The sequence below is a fragment of the Pseudophryne corroboree genome, chromosome 1 (genome assembly GCF_028390025.1).
Source record: "Pseudophryne corroboree isolate aPseCor3 chromosome 1, aPseCor3.hap2, whole genome shotgun sequence".
In the NCBI taxonomy this organism is placed as follows: domain Eukaryota; kingdom Metazoa; phylum Chordata; class Amphibia; order Anura; family Myobatrachidae; genus Pseudophryne; species Pseudophryne corroboree.
The window spans coordinates 313,860,484-313,877,572 of record NC_086444.1 but is presented as its reverse complement, the minus strand read 5'-3'; the positions used below and the strand labels follow the sequence as shown (position 1 = coordinate 313,877,572).

The window sequence follows — 17,089 nt, the reverse complement described above, 5'->3', positions numbered from 1 at the left end:
ATATATATTTTCTGTATTAGCAAGAAATGCTCACCACTGCATTGTATACTTTTGAAGTCATTGTATCATTTGCTGAGATAAATAATTACTAACAGAAATAAACAGGTGCGTACACGATAAATCTGTAATGGGCCCTACACACTGGCAGATTTCACTGAACGATATGAACATTCTCGTTCATTAAGGATCATTCAGTGTGGAGGCAGCAATGATGAACGATGCGCGGCACCACGGTCGTTCATCGTTGGTGCCAGGTCGCTTATGCATGCAGGCCAATATGGACAATCGCGTCCATATTAGCATGCACTGCTATGGAGCCGGGTGAAAGGGGGGAGTGAAGAAACTTCACTCCCTCCCCGCCGCCAGGTCGCCCGCTGGCCGTATCGGCCGTCGGGCACCTCGGCGGCACATCGCCATATGTGTAGGACCCTTAAGATTTCGACTATATAGTCAAAATCTTCAGGAAAGTTAGTGCATCTGCATATCTCAAGGTGTTAGGCAGCATGCGATAAAGATTCGGTCCCGATGCGCACTCCTGTGGGTTCGGTATTGTAAGATTTCAGTCAGAGGAATCATGAGAATAATGGAAACTATTATTGCAGGATTCTCTTTCTCAAAATATCTCTTTCTATATCTATCTCTCTATAAAAATATTAATATAATCTCTCTCTCTCTACATGTAAGTAATGTGTGTGTGTATATGAGAGAGAGAGAGGATTACCCCAGTCTCTTCTGAAGTAAGTGAACTACCTGCCTTTACAGAAGAACCCCGGAACTGTAAGAGTTTAGTTTGTTGCTTGGGACGCTTATGAGTGTAACACAAGGAACTGATCAGGTAGATGAAGCTGATGACAACAACATATAAACGTTATACATATATGATATACTATATATTTTGTACCGCGGCGGGTGACTGCTCGCACCTCTCACACCTCGTATACTCGGTGCTGTTGCCTCTGAGGGAGGGGGTGACAGCCAGCCAGCACCGGTTGGTTGCAAGGGAGCGGGGACGGTGCAGCACTGCGCATGCGCAGTGGGAGGGCTTGTTGCGCTGCCGCTGGCCGGCTCATTCTTAGTACATGGCAGCAGCATAAAGTCACGGGAACCCCAATAATTATTAATTCACACCGATTTTGTAATGTGAGATCCACGTGGTGTGTGTGCAGTATATAATGTAATATAATGCATTGGCCGCATCTGGTGAGGAATACTGTTAGGCAAGGACGTTATTTTGGTGTGCACAACCCATGACCTTTTGTTTATGTTGTTGGCTCTTCTCTTTGCTCATATTGCTCTTCCTAACGACCCTTTGTTTAATTGATTCATCTCATCCCAAGCTGCTAAAAACTATTTATAGGATACTGTATGTTATATTAAATTATTTACATATAATAGCATCCAAACACAGAGATAGTTGTTGGTTTCCAGCTATGAAATGTAATGGAGTCCATACTGAGAATGTTATGAGCTGTGCGCCTCCATCTACACAGTTTAACGTCCCAAATTATTTGAATACAATAAAGAACATAGTCACCACTGATAAATCAGTCTTCCATATGCTGTCTATCCTGTTGGAAATTAAATGATATTGTAAGACACATGTTCTCTATCATATGTATTGTTATAAGGTATAATGGAAGCACATTATCCCATATATCACATTATTACCCAATATGTTGGTTCTGCCCTTCCACCCTGTTCCCTGAATTTGATTCTGTCTTCTCAAATGTGTATAAGATGTGCTTTGTGCCTGTAACTATGGCAAATTTATATATATTTAAAACTATCAGATTTTCAGTAACATACTATATTACGTTATATTTGATTTACAGTGCTGCTTGATAAGAATTCATCATGGAGGACACTCGGACAAAGAAAAGACACCAAAGTAGGAGCCGTGCCGTATCTAACCACAAAGCAGCAAAAAAGACATCATCCTCTAGACATAGAGACAGCAGTAGCTCTTCCCCTGAAAGGAGGCACAAGTCTCTTGCCAAATATCATGCTGATACCTCTAGGAAAGGTTTGTGACACACACTGCTACTCTTCCAACCTGTGGGTGTACAGTCTAAGGGGTATATTCAATTGAAGTCAGATCCATTCCGACATTCATTTGTCGGAATGGATCCGACCTGGACTATTCAAAGCAATCTCAATTCGACTTTAAAAAAAGGGGGAGAGCAGCACCGGAGGAGATGGGGGGAGAGAGCCGGGAGCGCAGCGCTACAGCAGCATAGCCGGAGGATGTCACAGCCGACGCTCACTGAAGCGTCCACCTGGCTCCAGCAAGCGAGGTCCCGCTTGCTGGAGCCGGGTGGACGCTACTGTGAGCGGCGGTTGTGACATCCTCCGGCTACGCTGCCCGCTGCTGTAGCGCTGCTCTCCCCGTCTGCCCCCACCTGTGCCTGTGGCTCTCCCGTATCCTCCTTGTCTCCTCCGGCACTGCTGTCCCCCTGTGCCCGTGGCTCTCCCGTCTCCTCCGGCGCTGCTGTCCCCCGTCTCCCCGTGGCTCTCCCCCTCTCCTTTTTTTTTATGTCTGACTGAGATGGTCGGAAACGGGGCCAAATCCTGTCGTATTTGGCCCCGTTTCCCTCAAAAGTACGTGAATCGGCAGCGATACCGCCGATTCAAGTACTATTCGACAAGTCGAATAAAAATGCTGGGGATTGAATAGGTCGAATCACGATTCGACCTTTAAAAGTCGAAAACTACCGTGTTTTTGACAGACGGCACCTTTCGACCCTAATTGAATATACCCCTAAATATACAGTAAGAAGGTAGAGGTGGGCACTCTAGCGGTTTAGATCTTCTTTCAGGTGCCAGAACAAATATAGGAACGGCACTCTGGAAACAGTCTGAATGCATAAACAACTTGTGTTTATAGAGAGCAGGAAACAGCACCGTTTCGGGTCTGCTCAAGACTTTTTATCAAGCTTGCTCTCTTATATATATATATATATATATATATATATATATATATATATATATATTATTTCTCTGACGTCCTAAGTGGATGCTGGGGACTCCGTCAGGACCATGGGGATTAGCGGCTCCGCAGGAGACAGGGCACAAAAGTAAAAGCTTTAGGACTAGGTGGTGTGCACTGGCTCCTCCCCCTATGACCCTCCTCCAAGCCTCAGTTAGGTTTTTGTGCCCGGCCGAGAAGGGTGCAATCTAGGTAGCTCTCCTGAGCTGCTTAGAATAAAAGTATAGACTTAGGTTTTTTTATTTTCAGTGAGTCCTGCTGGCAACAGGCTCACTGCATCGAGGGACTAAGGGGAGAAGAAGCGAACTCGCCTGCGTGCAGAGTGGATTGGGCTTCTTGGCTACTGGACATTAGCTCCAGAGGGACGATCACAGGCCCAGCCATGGATGGGTCCCGGTGCCGCGCCGCCGGCCCCCTTACAGAACCAGAAGAGTGAAGAGGTCCAGAAATCGGCGGCAGAAGGCATCTTGTCTTCAAGAAAGGTAGCGCACAGCACTGCAGCTGTGCGCCATTGCTCTCAGCACACTTCACACTCCGGTCACTGAGGGTGCAGGGCGCTGGGGGGGGGCGCCCAGAGACACAATGAAAACACTATTTATGGTAAAAAATACATCACATATAGCTCCTGGGCTATATGGATGTATTTAACCCCTGCCATTTTACCTCATAAAAAGCGGGAGAAAGGCCGCCGTGAAGGGGGCGGAGCCTATCTCCTCAGCACACAAGCGCCATTTTCCCTCACAGCTCCGCTGGAAGGACGTGTCCCTGACTCTCCCCTGCAGTCCTGCACTACAGAAACAGGGTAAAAAAGAGAGGGGGGGGCACTAATTTGGCATATAAAAACATATATAGCAGCTATAAGGGAGAAACACTTATTTATAAGGTTGTCCCTATACATATATAGCGCTCTGGTGTGTGCTGGCAAACTCTCCCTCTGTCTCCCCAAAGGGCTAGTGGGGTCCTGTCCTCTATCAGAGCATTCCCTGTGTGTGTGCTGTGTGTCGGTACGCGTGTGTCGACATGTATGAGGAGGAAAATGGTGTGGAGGCGGAGCAATTGCCTGTATTAGTGATGTCACCCCCTAGGGAGTCGACACCTGACTGGATGGTCTTATTTAAGGAATTACGTGATAGTGTCAGCACTTTACAAAAAACTGTTGACGACATGAGACAGCCGGCAAGTCAGTTAGTGCCTGTCCAGGCGTCTCAAACACCGTCAGGGGCTCTAAAGCGCCCATTACCTCAGTCGGTCGACACAGACACAGACACGGACACTGACTCCAGTGTCGACGGTGAAGAAACAAAGTATTTTCCAGTAGGGCCACACGTTACATGATCACGGCAATGAAGGAGGCTTTGCATATTTCTGATACTACAAGTACCACAAAAAAGGGTATTATGTGGGGTGTGAAAAAACTACCCGTAGTTTTTCCTGAATCAGAAGAATTAAATGAAGTGTGTGATGATGCGTGGGTCTCCCCCGATAAAAAATTGCTGATATCTAAGAAATTATTGGCATTATACCCTTTCCCGCCAGAAGTTAGGGCGCGTTGGGAAACACCCCCTAGGGTGGATAAGGCACTCACACGCTTATCAAAACAAGTGGCGTTACCGTCTCCTGATACGGCCGCCCTCAAGGAGCCAGTTGATAGGAAGCTGGAAAATGTCCTAAAAAGTATATACACACATACTGGTGTTATACTGCGACCAGCGATTGCCTCAGCCTGGATGTGCAGCGCTGGGGTGGCGTGGTCGGAGTCCCTGACTGAAAATATTGATACCCTTGACAGGGAAAGTATTTTATTGACTATAGAGCGTTTAAAAGATGCGTTTCTATATATGCGTGATGCACAGAGGGATATTTGCACCCTGGCATCAAGAGTAAGTGCGATGTCCATTTCTGCCAGAAGATGTTTATGGACACGACAGTGGTCAGGTGATGCGGATTCCAAACGGCATATGGAAGTATTGCCGTATAAAGGGGAGGAGTTATTTGGGGTCGGTCTTTCGGACCTGGTGGCCACGGCAACAGCTGGAAAATCCACCTTTTTACCCCAACTCACCTCTCAGCAGAAAAAGACACCGTCTTTTCAGCCTCAGTCCTTTCGTCCCCATAAGGGCAAGCGGGCAAAAGGCCAGTCATATCTGCCCCGGGGTAGAGGAAAGGGAAAAAGACTGCAGCAGACAGCCTCTTCCCAGGAACAGAAGCCCTCCACCGCTTCTGCCAAGTCCTCAGCATGACGCGGGGGCCTTACAAGCGGACTCAGGTGCGGTGGGGGGTCGTCTCAAGAGTTTCAGCGCGCAGTGGGCTCACTCGCAAGTGGACCCCTGGATCCTACAGGTAGTATCCCAGGGGTACAGATTGGAATTCGAGACGTCTCCCCCTCGCAGGTTCCTGAAGTCTGCTTTACCAACGTCTCCCTCCGACAGGGAGGCAGTATTGGAAGCAATTCACAAGCTGTATTCCCAGCAGGTGATAATCAAAGTACCCCTCCTACAACAGGGAAAGGGGTATTATTCCACACTATTTGTGGTACCGAAGCCAGACGGCTCGGTGAGACCTATTCTAAATCTGAAATCTTTGAACACTTACATACAAAGGTTCAAATTCAAGATGGAGTCACTCAGAGCAGTGATAGCGAACCTGGAAGAAGGGGACTATATGGTGTCCCTGGACATCAAGGATGCTTACCTTCATGTCCCAATTTGCCCTTCTCACCAAGGGTACCTCAGGTTCGTAGTACAGAACTGTCATTATCAGTTTCAGACACTGCCGTTTGGATTGTCCACGGCACCCCGGGTCTTTACCAAGGTAATTGCCGAAATGATGATTCTTCTTCGAAGAAAAGGCGTCTTAATTATCCCTTACTTGGACGATCTCCTGATAAGGGCAAAGTCCAGGGAACAGTTGGAGGTCGGAGTAGCACTATCTCGGGTACTGCTACAACAGCACGGGTGGATTCTAAATATTCCAAAATCGCAGCTGATCCCGACGACACGTCTGCTGTTCCTAGGGATGATTCTGGACACAGTCCAGAAAAAGGTGTTTCTCCCGGAGGAGAAAGCCAGGGAGTTATCCGAGCTAGTCAGGAACCTCCTAAAACCAGGAAAAGTGTCAGTGCATCATTGCACAAGGGTCCTGGGAAAAATGGTGGCTTCTTACGAAGCGATTCCATTCGGCAGATTTCACGCAAGAACTTTTCAGTGGGATCTGCTGGACAAATGGTCCGGATCGCATCTTCAGATGCATCAGCGGATAACCCTGTCTCCGAGGACAAGGGTGTCTCTTCTGTGGTGGCTGCAGAGTGCTCATCTACTAGAGGGCCGCAGATTCGGCATTCAGGATTGGATCCTGGTGACCACGGATGCCAGCCTGAGAGGCTGGGGAGCAGTCACACAGGGAAGAAATTTCCAGGGAACGTGGTCAAGTCTAGAGACTTCTCTCCACATAAATATACTGGAGCTAAGGGCAATTTACAATGCTCTATGCCTAGCAAGACCTCTGCTTCAAGGTCAGCCGGTGCTGATCCAGTCGGACAACATCACGGCAGTCGCCCACGTAAACAGACAGGGCGACACAAGAAGCAGGAGGGCAATGGCAGAAGCTGCAAGGATTCTTCGCTGGGCGGAAAATCATGTGATAGCACTGTCAGCAGTGTTCATTCCGGGAGTGGACAACTGGGAAGCAGACTTCCTCAGCAGGCACGACCTCCACCCGGGAGAGGGGGGACTTCACACGGAAGTCTTCCACATGATTGTGAACCATTGGGAAAAACCAAAGGTGGACATGATGGCGTCCCGCCTCAACAAAAAACTGGACAGGTATTGCGCCAGGTCAAGGGACCCTCAGGCAATAGCTGTGGACGCTCTGGTAACACCGTGGGTGTACCAGTCAGTGTATGTGTTCCCTCCTCTTCCTCTCATACCCAAGGTACTGAGAATTATAAGACGGAGAGGAGTAAGAACTATACTCGTGGCTCCGGATTGGCCAAGGAGGACTTGGTACCCGGAACTTCAAGAGATGCTCACAGAGGACCCATGGCCTCTGCCGTTAAGAAGGGACTTGCTTCAGCAAGGACCCTGTCTGTTCCAAGACTTACCGCGGCTGCGTTTGACGGCATGGCGGTTGAACGCCGGATCCTAAGGGAAAAAGGCATTCCGGAAGAGGTCATACCTACCCTGGTCAAAGCCAGGAAGGAGGTGACCGCACAACATTATCACCGCATTTGGCGAAAATATGTTGCGTGGTGTGAGGCCAGGAAGGCCCCCACGGAGGAATTTCAACTCGGTCGATTCCTGCATTTCCTGCAAACAGGAGTGTCTATGGGCCTCAAATTGGGGTCCATTAAGGTTCACATTTCGGCCCTGTCGATTTTCTTCCAGAAAGAATTGGCTTCAGTTCCTGAAGTCCAGACATTCGTCAAGGGAGTACTGCATATACAACCCCCTTTTGTGCCTCCAGTGGCACCGTGGGATCTCAACGTAGTTCTGGGATTCCTCAAATCACATTGGTTTGAACCGCTCAAATCTGTGGATTTGAAATATCTCACATGGAAAGTGACCATGCTGTTGGCCCTGGCCTCGGCCAGGCGAGTGTCAGAATTGGCGGCTTTGTCTCACAAAAGCCCATATCTGATTTTCCATTCGGACAGGGCAGAACTGCGGACTCGTCCCCAGTTTCTCCCTAAGGTGGTGTCAGCGTTTCACCTGAACCAACCCATTGTGGTGCCTGCGGCTACTAGGGACTTGGAGGACTCCAAGTTGCTAGACGTTGTCAGGGCCCTGAAAAATAAGATTTTACTTACCGATAAATCTATTTCTCGGAGTCCGTAGTGGATGCTGGGGTTCCTGAAAGGACCATGGGGAATAGCGGCTCCGCAGGAGACAGGGCACAAAAAGTAAAGCTTTTCCGATCAGGTGGTGTGCACTGGCTCCTCCCCCTATGACCCTCCTCCAGACTCCAGTTAGGTACTGTGCCCGGACGAGCGTACACAATAAGGGAGGATTTTGAATCCCGGGTAAGACTCATACCAGCCACACCAATCACACCGTACAACTTGTGATCTAAACCCAGTTAACAGTATGATAACAGCGGAGCCTCTGAAAGATGGCTTCCTTCAACAATAACCCGAATTAGTTAACAATAACTATGTACAACTTATGCAGATAATCCGCACTTGGGATGGGCGCCCAGCATCCACTACGGACTCCGAGAAATAGATTTATCGGTAAGTAAAATCTTATTTTCTCTATCGTCCTAGTGGATGCTGGGGTTCCTGAAAGGACCATGGGGATTATACCAAAGCTCCCAAACGGGCGGGAGAGTGCGGATGACTCTGCAGCACCGAATGAGAGAACTCCAGGTCCTCCTTAGCCAGAGTATCAAATTTGTAAAATTTTACAAACGTGTTCTCCCCTGACCACGTAGCTGCTCGGCAAAGTTGTAATGCCGAGACCCCTCGGGCAGCCGCCCAAGATGAGCCCACCTTCCTTGTGGAGTGGGCCTTTACAGATTTAGGCTGTGGCAAGCCTGCCACAGAATGTGCAAGTTGGATTGTGCTACAGATCCAACGAGCAATCGTCTGCTTAGACGCAGGAGCACCCATCTTGTTGGGTGCATACAATATAAACAACGAGTCAGATTTTCTGACTCCAGCTGTCCTTGCAATATATATTTTTAATGCTCTGACAACGTCCAGTAACTTGGAGTCCTCCAAGTCACTTGTAGCCGCAGGCACTACAATAGGCTGGTTCAGATGAAATGCTGACACCACCTTAGGGAGAAAATGCGGACGAGTCCGCAGTTCTGCCCTGTCCGAATGGAAAATCAGATATGGGCTTTTGTAAGATAAAGCTGCCAATTCTGACACTCTCCTGGCAGAAGCCAGGGCTAGAAGCATGGTCACTTTCCATGTGAGATATTTCAAATCCACCTTTTTTAGTGGTTCAAACCAATGAGATTTTAGGAAGTCCAAAACCACATTTAGATCCCACGGTGCCACTGGAGGCACCACAGGAGGCTGTATATGCAGCACTCCCTTAACAAAGGTCTGGACTTCAGGGACTGAAGCCAATTCTTTTTGAAAGAAAATCGACAGGGCCGAAATTTGAACCTTAATAGATCCCAATTTGAGACCCATTGACAATCCTGATTGCAGGAAATGTAGGAATCGACCCAGTTGAAATTCCTCCGTCGGAGCACTCCGATCTTCGCACCACGCAACATATTTTCGCCAAATTCGGTGATAATGTTGCACGGTTACTTCCTTCCTTGCTTTAATCAAAGTAGGAATGACTTCTTCCGGCATGCCTCTTTCCTTTAGGATCCGGCGTTCAACCGCCATGCCGTCAAACGCAGCCGCGGTAAGTCTTGAAACAGACAGGGACCCTGCTGAAGCAAGTCCCTCCTTAGAGGTAGAGGCCACGGATCTTCCGTGATCATCTCTTGAAGTTCCGGGTACCAAGTCCTCCTTGGCCAATCCGGAACCACTAGTATCGTTCTTACGCCTCTTTGCCGTATAATTCTCAATACTTTTGGTATGAGAGGCAGAGGAGGAAACACATACACCGACTGGTACACCCAAGGCGTTACCAGCGCGTCCACAGCTATTGCCTGCGGATCTCTTGACCTGGCGCAATACCTGTCCAGTTTTTTGTTGAGGCGAGACGCCATCATGTCCACCATTGGTCTTTCCCAACGGGTTACCAGCATGTGGAAGACTTCTGGATGAAGTCCCCACTCTCCCGGGTGAAGATCGTGTCTGCTGAGGAAGTCTGCTTCCCAGTTGTCCACTCCCGGGATGAACACTGCTGACAGTGCTATCACATGATTCTCTGCCCAGCGAAGAATCCTTGCAGCTTCTGCCATTGCCCTCCTGCTTCTTGTGCCGCCCTGTCTGTTCACATGGGCGACTGCCGTGATGTTGTCCGACTGGATCAATACCGGTTTTCCCTGAAGCAGAGGTTCTGCCTGGTTTAGAGCATTGTATATTGCTCTTAGTTCCAGAATGTTTATGTGAAGAGACGTTTCCAGGCTCGTCCATACTCCCTGGAAGTTTCTTCCTTGTGTGACTGCTCCCCAGCCTCTCAGGCTGGCGTCCGTGGTCACCAGGATCCAATCCTGTATGCCGAATCTGCGGCCCTCCAATAGATGAGCACTCTGCAACCACCACAGAAGAGACACCCTTGTCCTTGGAGACAGGGTTATCCGTAGGTGCATCTGAAGATGCGACCCTGACCATTTGTCCAACAGATCCCTTTGGAAAATTCTTGCGTGGAATCTGCCGAATGGAATCGCTTCGTAAGAAGCCACCATTTTTCCCAGGACTCTTGTGCATTGATGTACAGACACCTTTCCTGGTTTTAGGAGGTTCCTGACAAGCTCGGATAACTCCTTGGCTTTTTCCTCCGGGAGAAAAACCTTTTTCTGAACCGTGTCCAGAATCATCCCTAGGAACAGCAGACGAGTTGTCGGCATTAACTGGGATTTTGGAATATTCAGAATCCACCCGTGCTGTTTTAGCACTTCTTGAGACAGTGCTAATCCCATCTCTAGCTGTTCTCTGGACCTCGCCCTTATTAGGAGATCGTCCAAGTATGGGATAATTAATACGCCTTTTCTTCGAAGAAGAATCATCATCTCGGCCATTACCTTTGTAAAGATCCGAGGTGCCGTGGACAATCCGAACGGCAGCGTCTGAAACTGATAGTGACAGTTTTGTACAACGAACCTGAGGTACCCCTGGTGTGAGGGGTAAATTGGAACGTGGAGATACGCATCCTTGATGTCCAAGGATACCATAAAGTCCCCCTCTTCCAGGTTCGCTATCACTGCTCTGAGTGACTCCATTTTGAACTTGAACTTCTTTATGTACAGGTTCAAGGACTTCAGATTTAGAATAGGCCTTACCGAGCCATCCGGCTTCGGTACCACAAAAAGAGTGGAATAATACCCCTTCCCTTGTTGCAGAAGAGGTACCTTGACTATCACCTGCTGAGAGTACAGCTTGTGAATGGCTTCCAACACCGTCTCCCTTTCGGAGGGGGACGTTGGTAAAGCAGACCTCAGGAAACGGCGAGGTGGATCTGTCTCTAATTCCAACCTGTATCCCTGAGATATTATCTGCAGGATCCAGGGATCTACTTGCGAGTGAGCCCACTGCGCGCTGTAATTTTTGAGACGACCGCCCACCGTCCCCGAGTCCGCTTGAGAAGCCCCAGCGTCATGCTGAGGCTTTTGTAGAAGCCGGGGAGGGCTTCTGATCCTGGGAAGGAGCTGCGTGTTGCTGTCTCTTCCCTCAACCTTTGCCTCGTGGCAAATATGAATAGCCCTTTGCTCTCTTATTTTTAAAGGAACGAAAGGGCTGCGGTTGAAAAGTCGGTGCCTTTTTCTGTTGGGGAGTGACTTGAGGTAGAAAGGTGGATTTCCCGGCTGTAGCCGTGGCCACCAAATCTGATAGACCGACTCCAAATAACTCCTCCCCCTTATACGGCAAAACTTCCATATGCCGTTTTGAATCCGCATCGCCTGTCCACTGTCGCGTCCATAAAGCTCTTCTGGCCGAAATGGACATAGCACTTACCCGTGATGCCAGTGTGCATATATCCCTCTGTGCATCACGCATATAAAGAAATGCATCCTTTATTTGTTCTAACGACAGTAAAATATTGTCCCTGTCCAGGGTATCAATATTTTCAATCAGGGATTCTGACCAAACTACCCCCGCACTGCCCATCCAGGCAGTTGCTACAGCTGGTCGTAGTATAACACCTGCATGTGTGTATATACTTTTTTGGATATTTTCCATCCTCCTATCTGATGGATCTTTAAGTGCGGCCGTCTCAGGAGAGGGTAACGCCACTTGTTTAGATAAGCGTGTTAGCGCCTTGTCCACCCTAGGAGGTGTTTCCCAGCGCTCCCTAACCTCTGGCGGGAAAGGGTATAATGCCAATAATTTCTTTGAAATTATCAGCTTTTTATCAGGGGCAACCCACGCTTCATTACACACGTCATTTAGTTCTTCTGATTCAGGAAAAACTATAGGTAGTTTTTTCATACCCCACATAATACCCTGTTTAGTGGTACCTGTAGTATCAGCTAAATGTAACGCCTCCTTCATTGCCAAAATCATATAACGTGTGGCCCTACTGGAAAATACGGTTGATTCGTCACCGTCACCACTGGAGTCATCGCCTGTGTCTGGGTCTGTGTCGACCGACTGAGGCAAAGGGCGTTTCACAGCCCCTGACGGTGTTTGAGTCGCCTGGACAGGCACTAATTGATTGTCCGGCCGTCTCATGTCGTCAAACGACTGCTTTAGCGTGTTGACACTATCCCGTAGTTCCATAAATAAAGGCATCCATTCTGGTGTCGACCCCCTAGGAGGTGACATCCCCATATTTGGCAATTGCTCCGCCTCCACACCAATATCGTCCTCATACATGTCGACACACACGTACCGACACACAGCAGACACACAGGGAATGCTCCTAATGAAGACAGGACCCACTAGCCCTTTGGGGAGACAGAGGGAGAGTTTGCCAGCACACACCAAAAGCGCTATATATATATCAGGGATAGCCTTATAATAAGTGCTCCCCTATAGCTGCTTTGTTATATAAAAATATCGCCATAAATTTGCCCCCCCTCTCTGTTTTACCCTGTTTCTGTAGTGCAGTGCAGGGGAGAGACCTGGGAGCCGTCCTGACCAGCGGAGCTGTGAGAGGAAATGGCGCCGTGTGCTGAGGAGATAGGCCCCGCCCCTTTTCCGGCGGGCTCGTCTCCCGCTATTTTGAGAAATCAGGCAGGGGTTAAATATCTCCATATAGCCTCTAGGGCTATATGTGAGGTATTTTTAGCCTTTATAGGTACTCATTTTGCCTCCCAGGGCGCCCCCCTCCCAGCGCCCTGCACCCTCAGTGACTGCCGTGTGAAGTGTGCTGAGAGGAAAATGGCGCACAGCTGCAGTGCTGTGCGCTACCTTTAGAAGACTGCAGGAGTCTTCAGCCGCCGATTCTGGACCTCTTCTGTCTTCAGCATCTGCAAGGGGGCCGGCGGCGCGGCTCCGGTGACCATCCAGGCTGTACCTGTGATCGTCCCTCTGGAGCTTGATGTCCAGTAGCCAAGAAGCCAATCCATCCTGCACGCAGGTGAGTTGACTCCTTCTCCCCTCAGTCCCTCGCTGCAGTGATCCTGTTGCCAGCAGGAATCACTGTAACATAAAAAACCTAGCTAAACTTTCTCTAAGCAGCTCTTTAGGAGAGCCACCTAGATTGCACCCTTCTCGGCCGGGCACAAAAATCTAACTGGAGTCTGGAGGAGGGTCATAGGGGGAGGAGCCAGTGCACACCACCTGATCGGAAAAGCTTTACTTTTTGTGCCCTGTCTCCTGCGGAGCCGCTATTCCCCATGGTCCTTTCAGGAACCCCAGCATCCACTAGGACGATAGAGAAATATATATTCCAGGACGGCTGGAGTCAGGAAAACTGACTCGCTGTTTATCCTGTATGCACCCAACAAGCTGGGTGCTCTTGCTTCTAAGCAGACGATTGCTCGTTGGATTTGTAGTACAATTCAGCTTGCACATTCTGTGGCAGGCCTGCCACAGCCAAAATCTGTAAATGCCCATTCCACAAGGAAGGTGGGCTCATCTTGGGCGGCTGCCCGAGGGGTCTCGGCTTTACAACTTTGCCGAGCTGCTACTTGGTCAGGGGCAAACACGTTTGCAAAATTCTACAAATTTGATACCCTGGCTGAGGAGGACCTGGAGTTCTCTCATTCGGTGCTGCAGAGTCATCCGCACTCTCCCGCCCGTTTGGGAGCTTTGGTATAATCCCCATGGTCCTGACGGAGTCCCCAGCATCCACTTAGGACGTCAGAGAAAATAAGAATTTACTTACCGATAATTCTATTTCTCGTAGTCCGTAGTGGATGCTGGGCGCCCATCCCAAGTGCGGATTGTCTGCAATACTTGTACATAGTTATTGTTACAAAAATCGGGTTATTATTGTTGTGAGCCATCTTTTCAGAGGCTCCTCTGTTATCATGCTGTTAACTGGGTTCAGATCACAAGTTGTACAGTGTGATTGGTGTGGCTGGTATGAGTCTTACCCGGGATTCAAAATCTTTCCTTATTGTGTACGCTCGTCCGGGCACAGTATCCTAACTGAGGCTTGGAGGAGGGTCATAGGGGGAGGAGCCAGTGCACACCACCTAGTCCTAAAGCTTTTACTTTTGTGCCCTGTCTCCTGCGGAGCCGCTAATCCCCATGGTCCTGACGGAGTCCCCAGCATCCACTACGGACTACGAGAAATAGAATTATCGGTAAGTAAATAATTATTTTCTCTGACGTTCTAGTGGATGCTGGGAACTCCGTAAGGACCATGGGGAATAGACGGGCTCCGCAGGAGACTGGGCACTCTAAAGAAAAGATTAAGTACTATCTGGTGTGCACTGGCTCCTCCCTCTATGCCCCTCCTCCAGACCTCAGTTAGAATCTGTGCCCGGCCAGAGCTGGGTGCTCCTAGCGGGCTCTCCTGAGCTTACTAGTAAAGAAAGTATTTATTAGGTTTTTTATTTTCAGTGAGCTTCTGCTGGCAACAGACTCACTGCTACGTGGGACTAAGGGGAGAGAAGCAAACCTACCTGCTTGCAGCTAGCTTGTGCTTCTTAGGCTACTGGACACCATTAGCTCCAGAGGGTTCGAACACAGGCACCTGTCCTCGATCGTCCGTTCCCGGAGCCGCGCCGCCGTCCCCCTCGCAGAGCCAGAAGAACAGAAGCTTGAAGACGACGAAATCGGCGGCTGAAGACTTCTGTCTTCATCAAGGTAGCGCCATTGCTCCCAGCACACTTACACACTCCGGTCACTGTAGGGTGCAGGGCGCTGGGGGGGGCGCCCTGGGCTGCAATTGAAGTACCTTTTGGCATAAAAATACATATATACAGTCTGGCACTGTATATATGTAAAAACCCCCGCCATTTTTTCACACAAAAAGCGGGACAGAAGCCCGCCACTGAGGGGGCGGGGCCTTCTTCCTCAGCACACCAGCGCCATTTTCTCTTCACAGCTCCGCTGGAAGCAGCTCCCCATGCTCTCCCCTGCAGTATCCAGGTACAAGACGGGTTAAAAAGAGAGGGGGGGCACATAAATTTAGGCGCAAATAAGACATATAAAGCAGCTATTGGGTAAATCACTTATTATCAGTGAGAATCCCTGTGTTATATAGCGCTGTGGTGTGTGCTGGCATACTCTCTCTCTGTCTCCCCAAAGGACTTTGTGGGGTCCTGTCCTCAGTCTGAGCATTCCCTGTGTGTGTGCGGTGTGTCGGTACGGCTGTGTCGATATGTTTGATGAGGAAGGTTACGTGGAGGCGGAGCAAGGGCAGATAAGTGTGGTGTCGCCCCCGTCGGGGCCGACACCTGATTGGATGGATATGTGGAAGGTCTTAAATGACAATGTAAACTCCTTACATAAAAGGTTTGATGACGCTGCAGCCTTGGGACAGCCGGGGTCTCAGCCCGGGCCTGCCCAGGCGACTCAGAAACCGTCAGGGGCTCATAAACGCCCTCTATCTCAGATGGTTGACACAGATGTCGACACGGAGTCCGACTCCAGTGTCGACGATGGTGAGGCACATTTACAGTCTAAAATGACCAAGGCCATCCGATACATGATTATTGCAATGAAAGATGTATTACACATTTCTGAGATTAACCCTGTTAATACCAAGAGGGTTTATATGTTTGGGGAGAAAAAGCAGCCAGTGACTTTTCCCCCATCTGATGAATTAAATGAATTGTGTGAAGAAGCGTGGAGTTCCCCTGATAAGAAATTAGTGATTTCTAAGAGGTTACTGATGGCGTACCCTTTCCCGCCAACGGACAGGTTACGTTGGGAAACATCCCCTAGGGTGGACAAGGCACTGACACGCTTATCTAAAAAGGTGGCCCTGCCGTCTCAGGATACGGCCACCCTAAAGGAGCGTGCGGATAGAAAGCAGGAAGCTATCCTGAAGTCAGTTTATACACAATCTGGTACTCTACTGAGACCTGCTATTGCTTCAGCCTGGATGTGTAGTGCTGTAGCAGCGTGGACAGATACTCTGTTAGACGACATAGATTCCCTCGACAGAGATACTGTTTTGCTAACCCTGGGCCATATCAAAGACGTCGTCTTATATATGCGGGATGCTCAGAGGGACATTTGCCTGCTGGGCTCTAGAATTAATGCTATGTCCATTTCTGCCAGGAGGGTCTTATGGACTCGGCAATGGACAGGAGATGCTGATTCTAAAAAACACATGGAGGTATTGCCTTATAAGGGTGAGGAATTGTTTGGGGACGGTCTGTCGGACCTCGTGTCTACAGCGACAGCTGGAAAGTCGACTTTCTTGCCTCAGGTTTCCTCACAGCCTAAGAAAGCACCGTATTATCAAATGCAGTCCTTTCGTTCCCAAAAAGGCAAGAGGGTCAGGGGCGCATCCTTTCTTGCCAGAGGCAGTGGTAGAGGTAAGAAGCTGCACCATGCAGCCAGTTCCCAGGAACAAAAGTCCTCCCCTGCTTCCACTAAGTCCACCGCATGACGTTGGGGCTCCACAGGCAGAGCCAGGTGCGGTGGGGGCGCGTCTCCGAAACTTCAGCAACCAGTGGGTTCGCTCACAGGTGGATCTCTGGGCTATACAAATTGTATCTCAGGGATACAAGCGGGAACTTCGAAGCGACTCCCCCCCGCCGTTACCTCAAATCAGCCTTGCCAGCTTCCCCCATGGAAAGGGAGGTAGTACTGGCGGCAATTCACAAGCTGTACCTCCAGTTAGTGATTGTCAGGGTCCCCCTCCTTCAACAGGGAAGGGGTTACTATTCCACAATGTTTGTGGTACCGAAACCGGACGGTTCGGTGAGACCCATTCTGAATTTAAAATCCTTGAACACTTATATAAAGAAATTCAAGTTCAAAATGGAATTGCTCAGAGCGGTTATTGCAAGCCTGGAAGAGGGGGATTTTATGGTGTCGCTGGACATCAAAGATGCTTACTTGCATGTCCCCATTTACCCACCTCACCAGGAGTACCTCAGGTTTGTGGTACAGGACTGTCATTACCA

The 17,089-nt window shown here is 49.3% G+C and overlaps 1 protein-coding gene across 5 annotated transcripts in view; it reads left to right on the top strand.

The window, feature by feature from the left end:
• The first annotated feature begins 741 nt into the window (after nucleotides 1-741).
• The window catches only part of ARL6IP4 (ADP ribosylation factor like GTPase 6 interacting protein 4), a 102,010-nt gene continuing 85,662 nt past the window's right edge, over nucleotides 742-17,089 (top strand). The window contains exons 1-2 of one of the 5 annotated variants that reach the window (XM_063964550.1): nucleotides 742-835; nucleotides 1,833-2,023. In XM_063964550.1, coding sequence (XP_063820620.1) covers nucleotides 1,855-2,023 — 169 coding nt within the window. In that variant the 5' untranslated portion in view covers nucleotides 742-835; nucleotides 1,833-1,854. Of the gene's footprint in view, nucleotides 836-870; nucleotides 989-1,010; nucleotides 1,218-1,832; nucleotides 2,024-17,089 lie in introns of those variants that run through there. The other 4 variants (XM_063964549.1, XM_063964548.1, XM_063964551.1 and 1 more) reach the window with 4 other exon arrangements.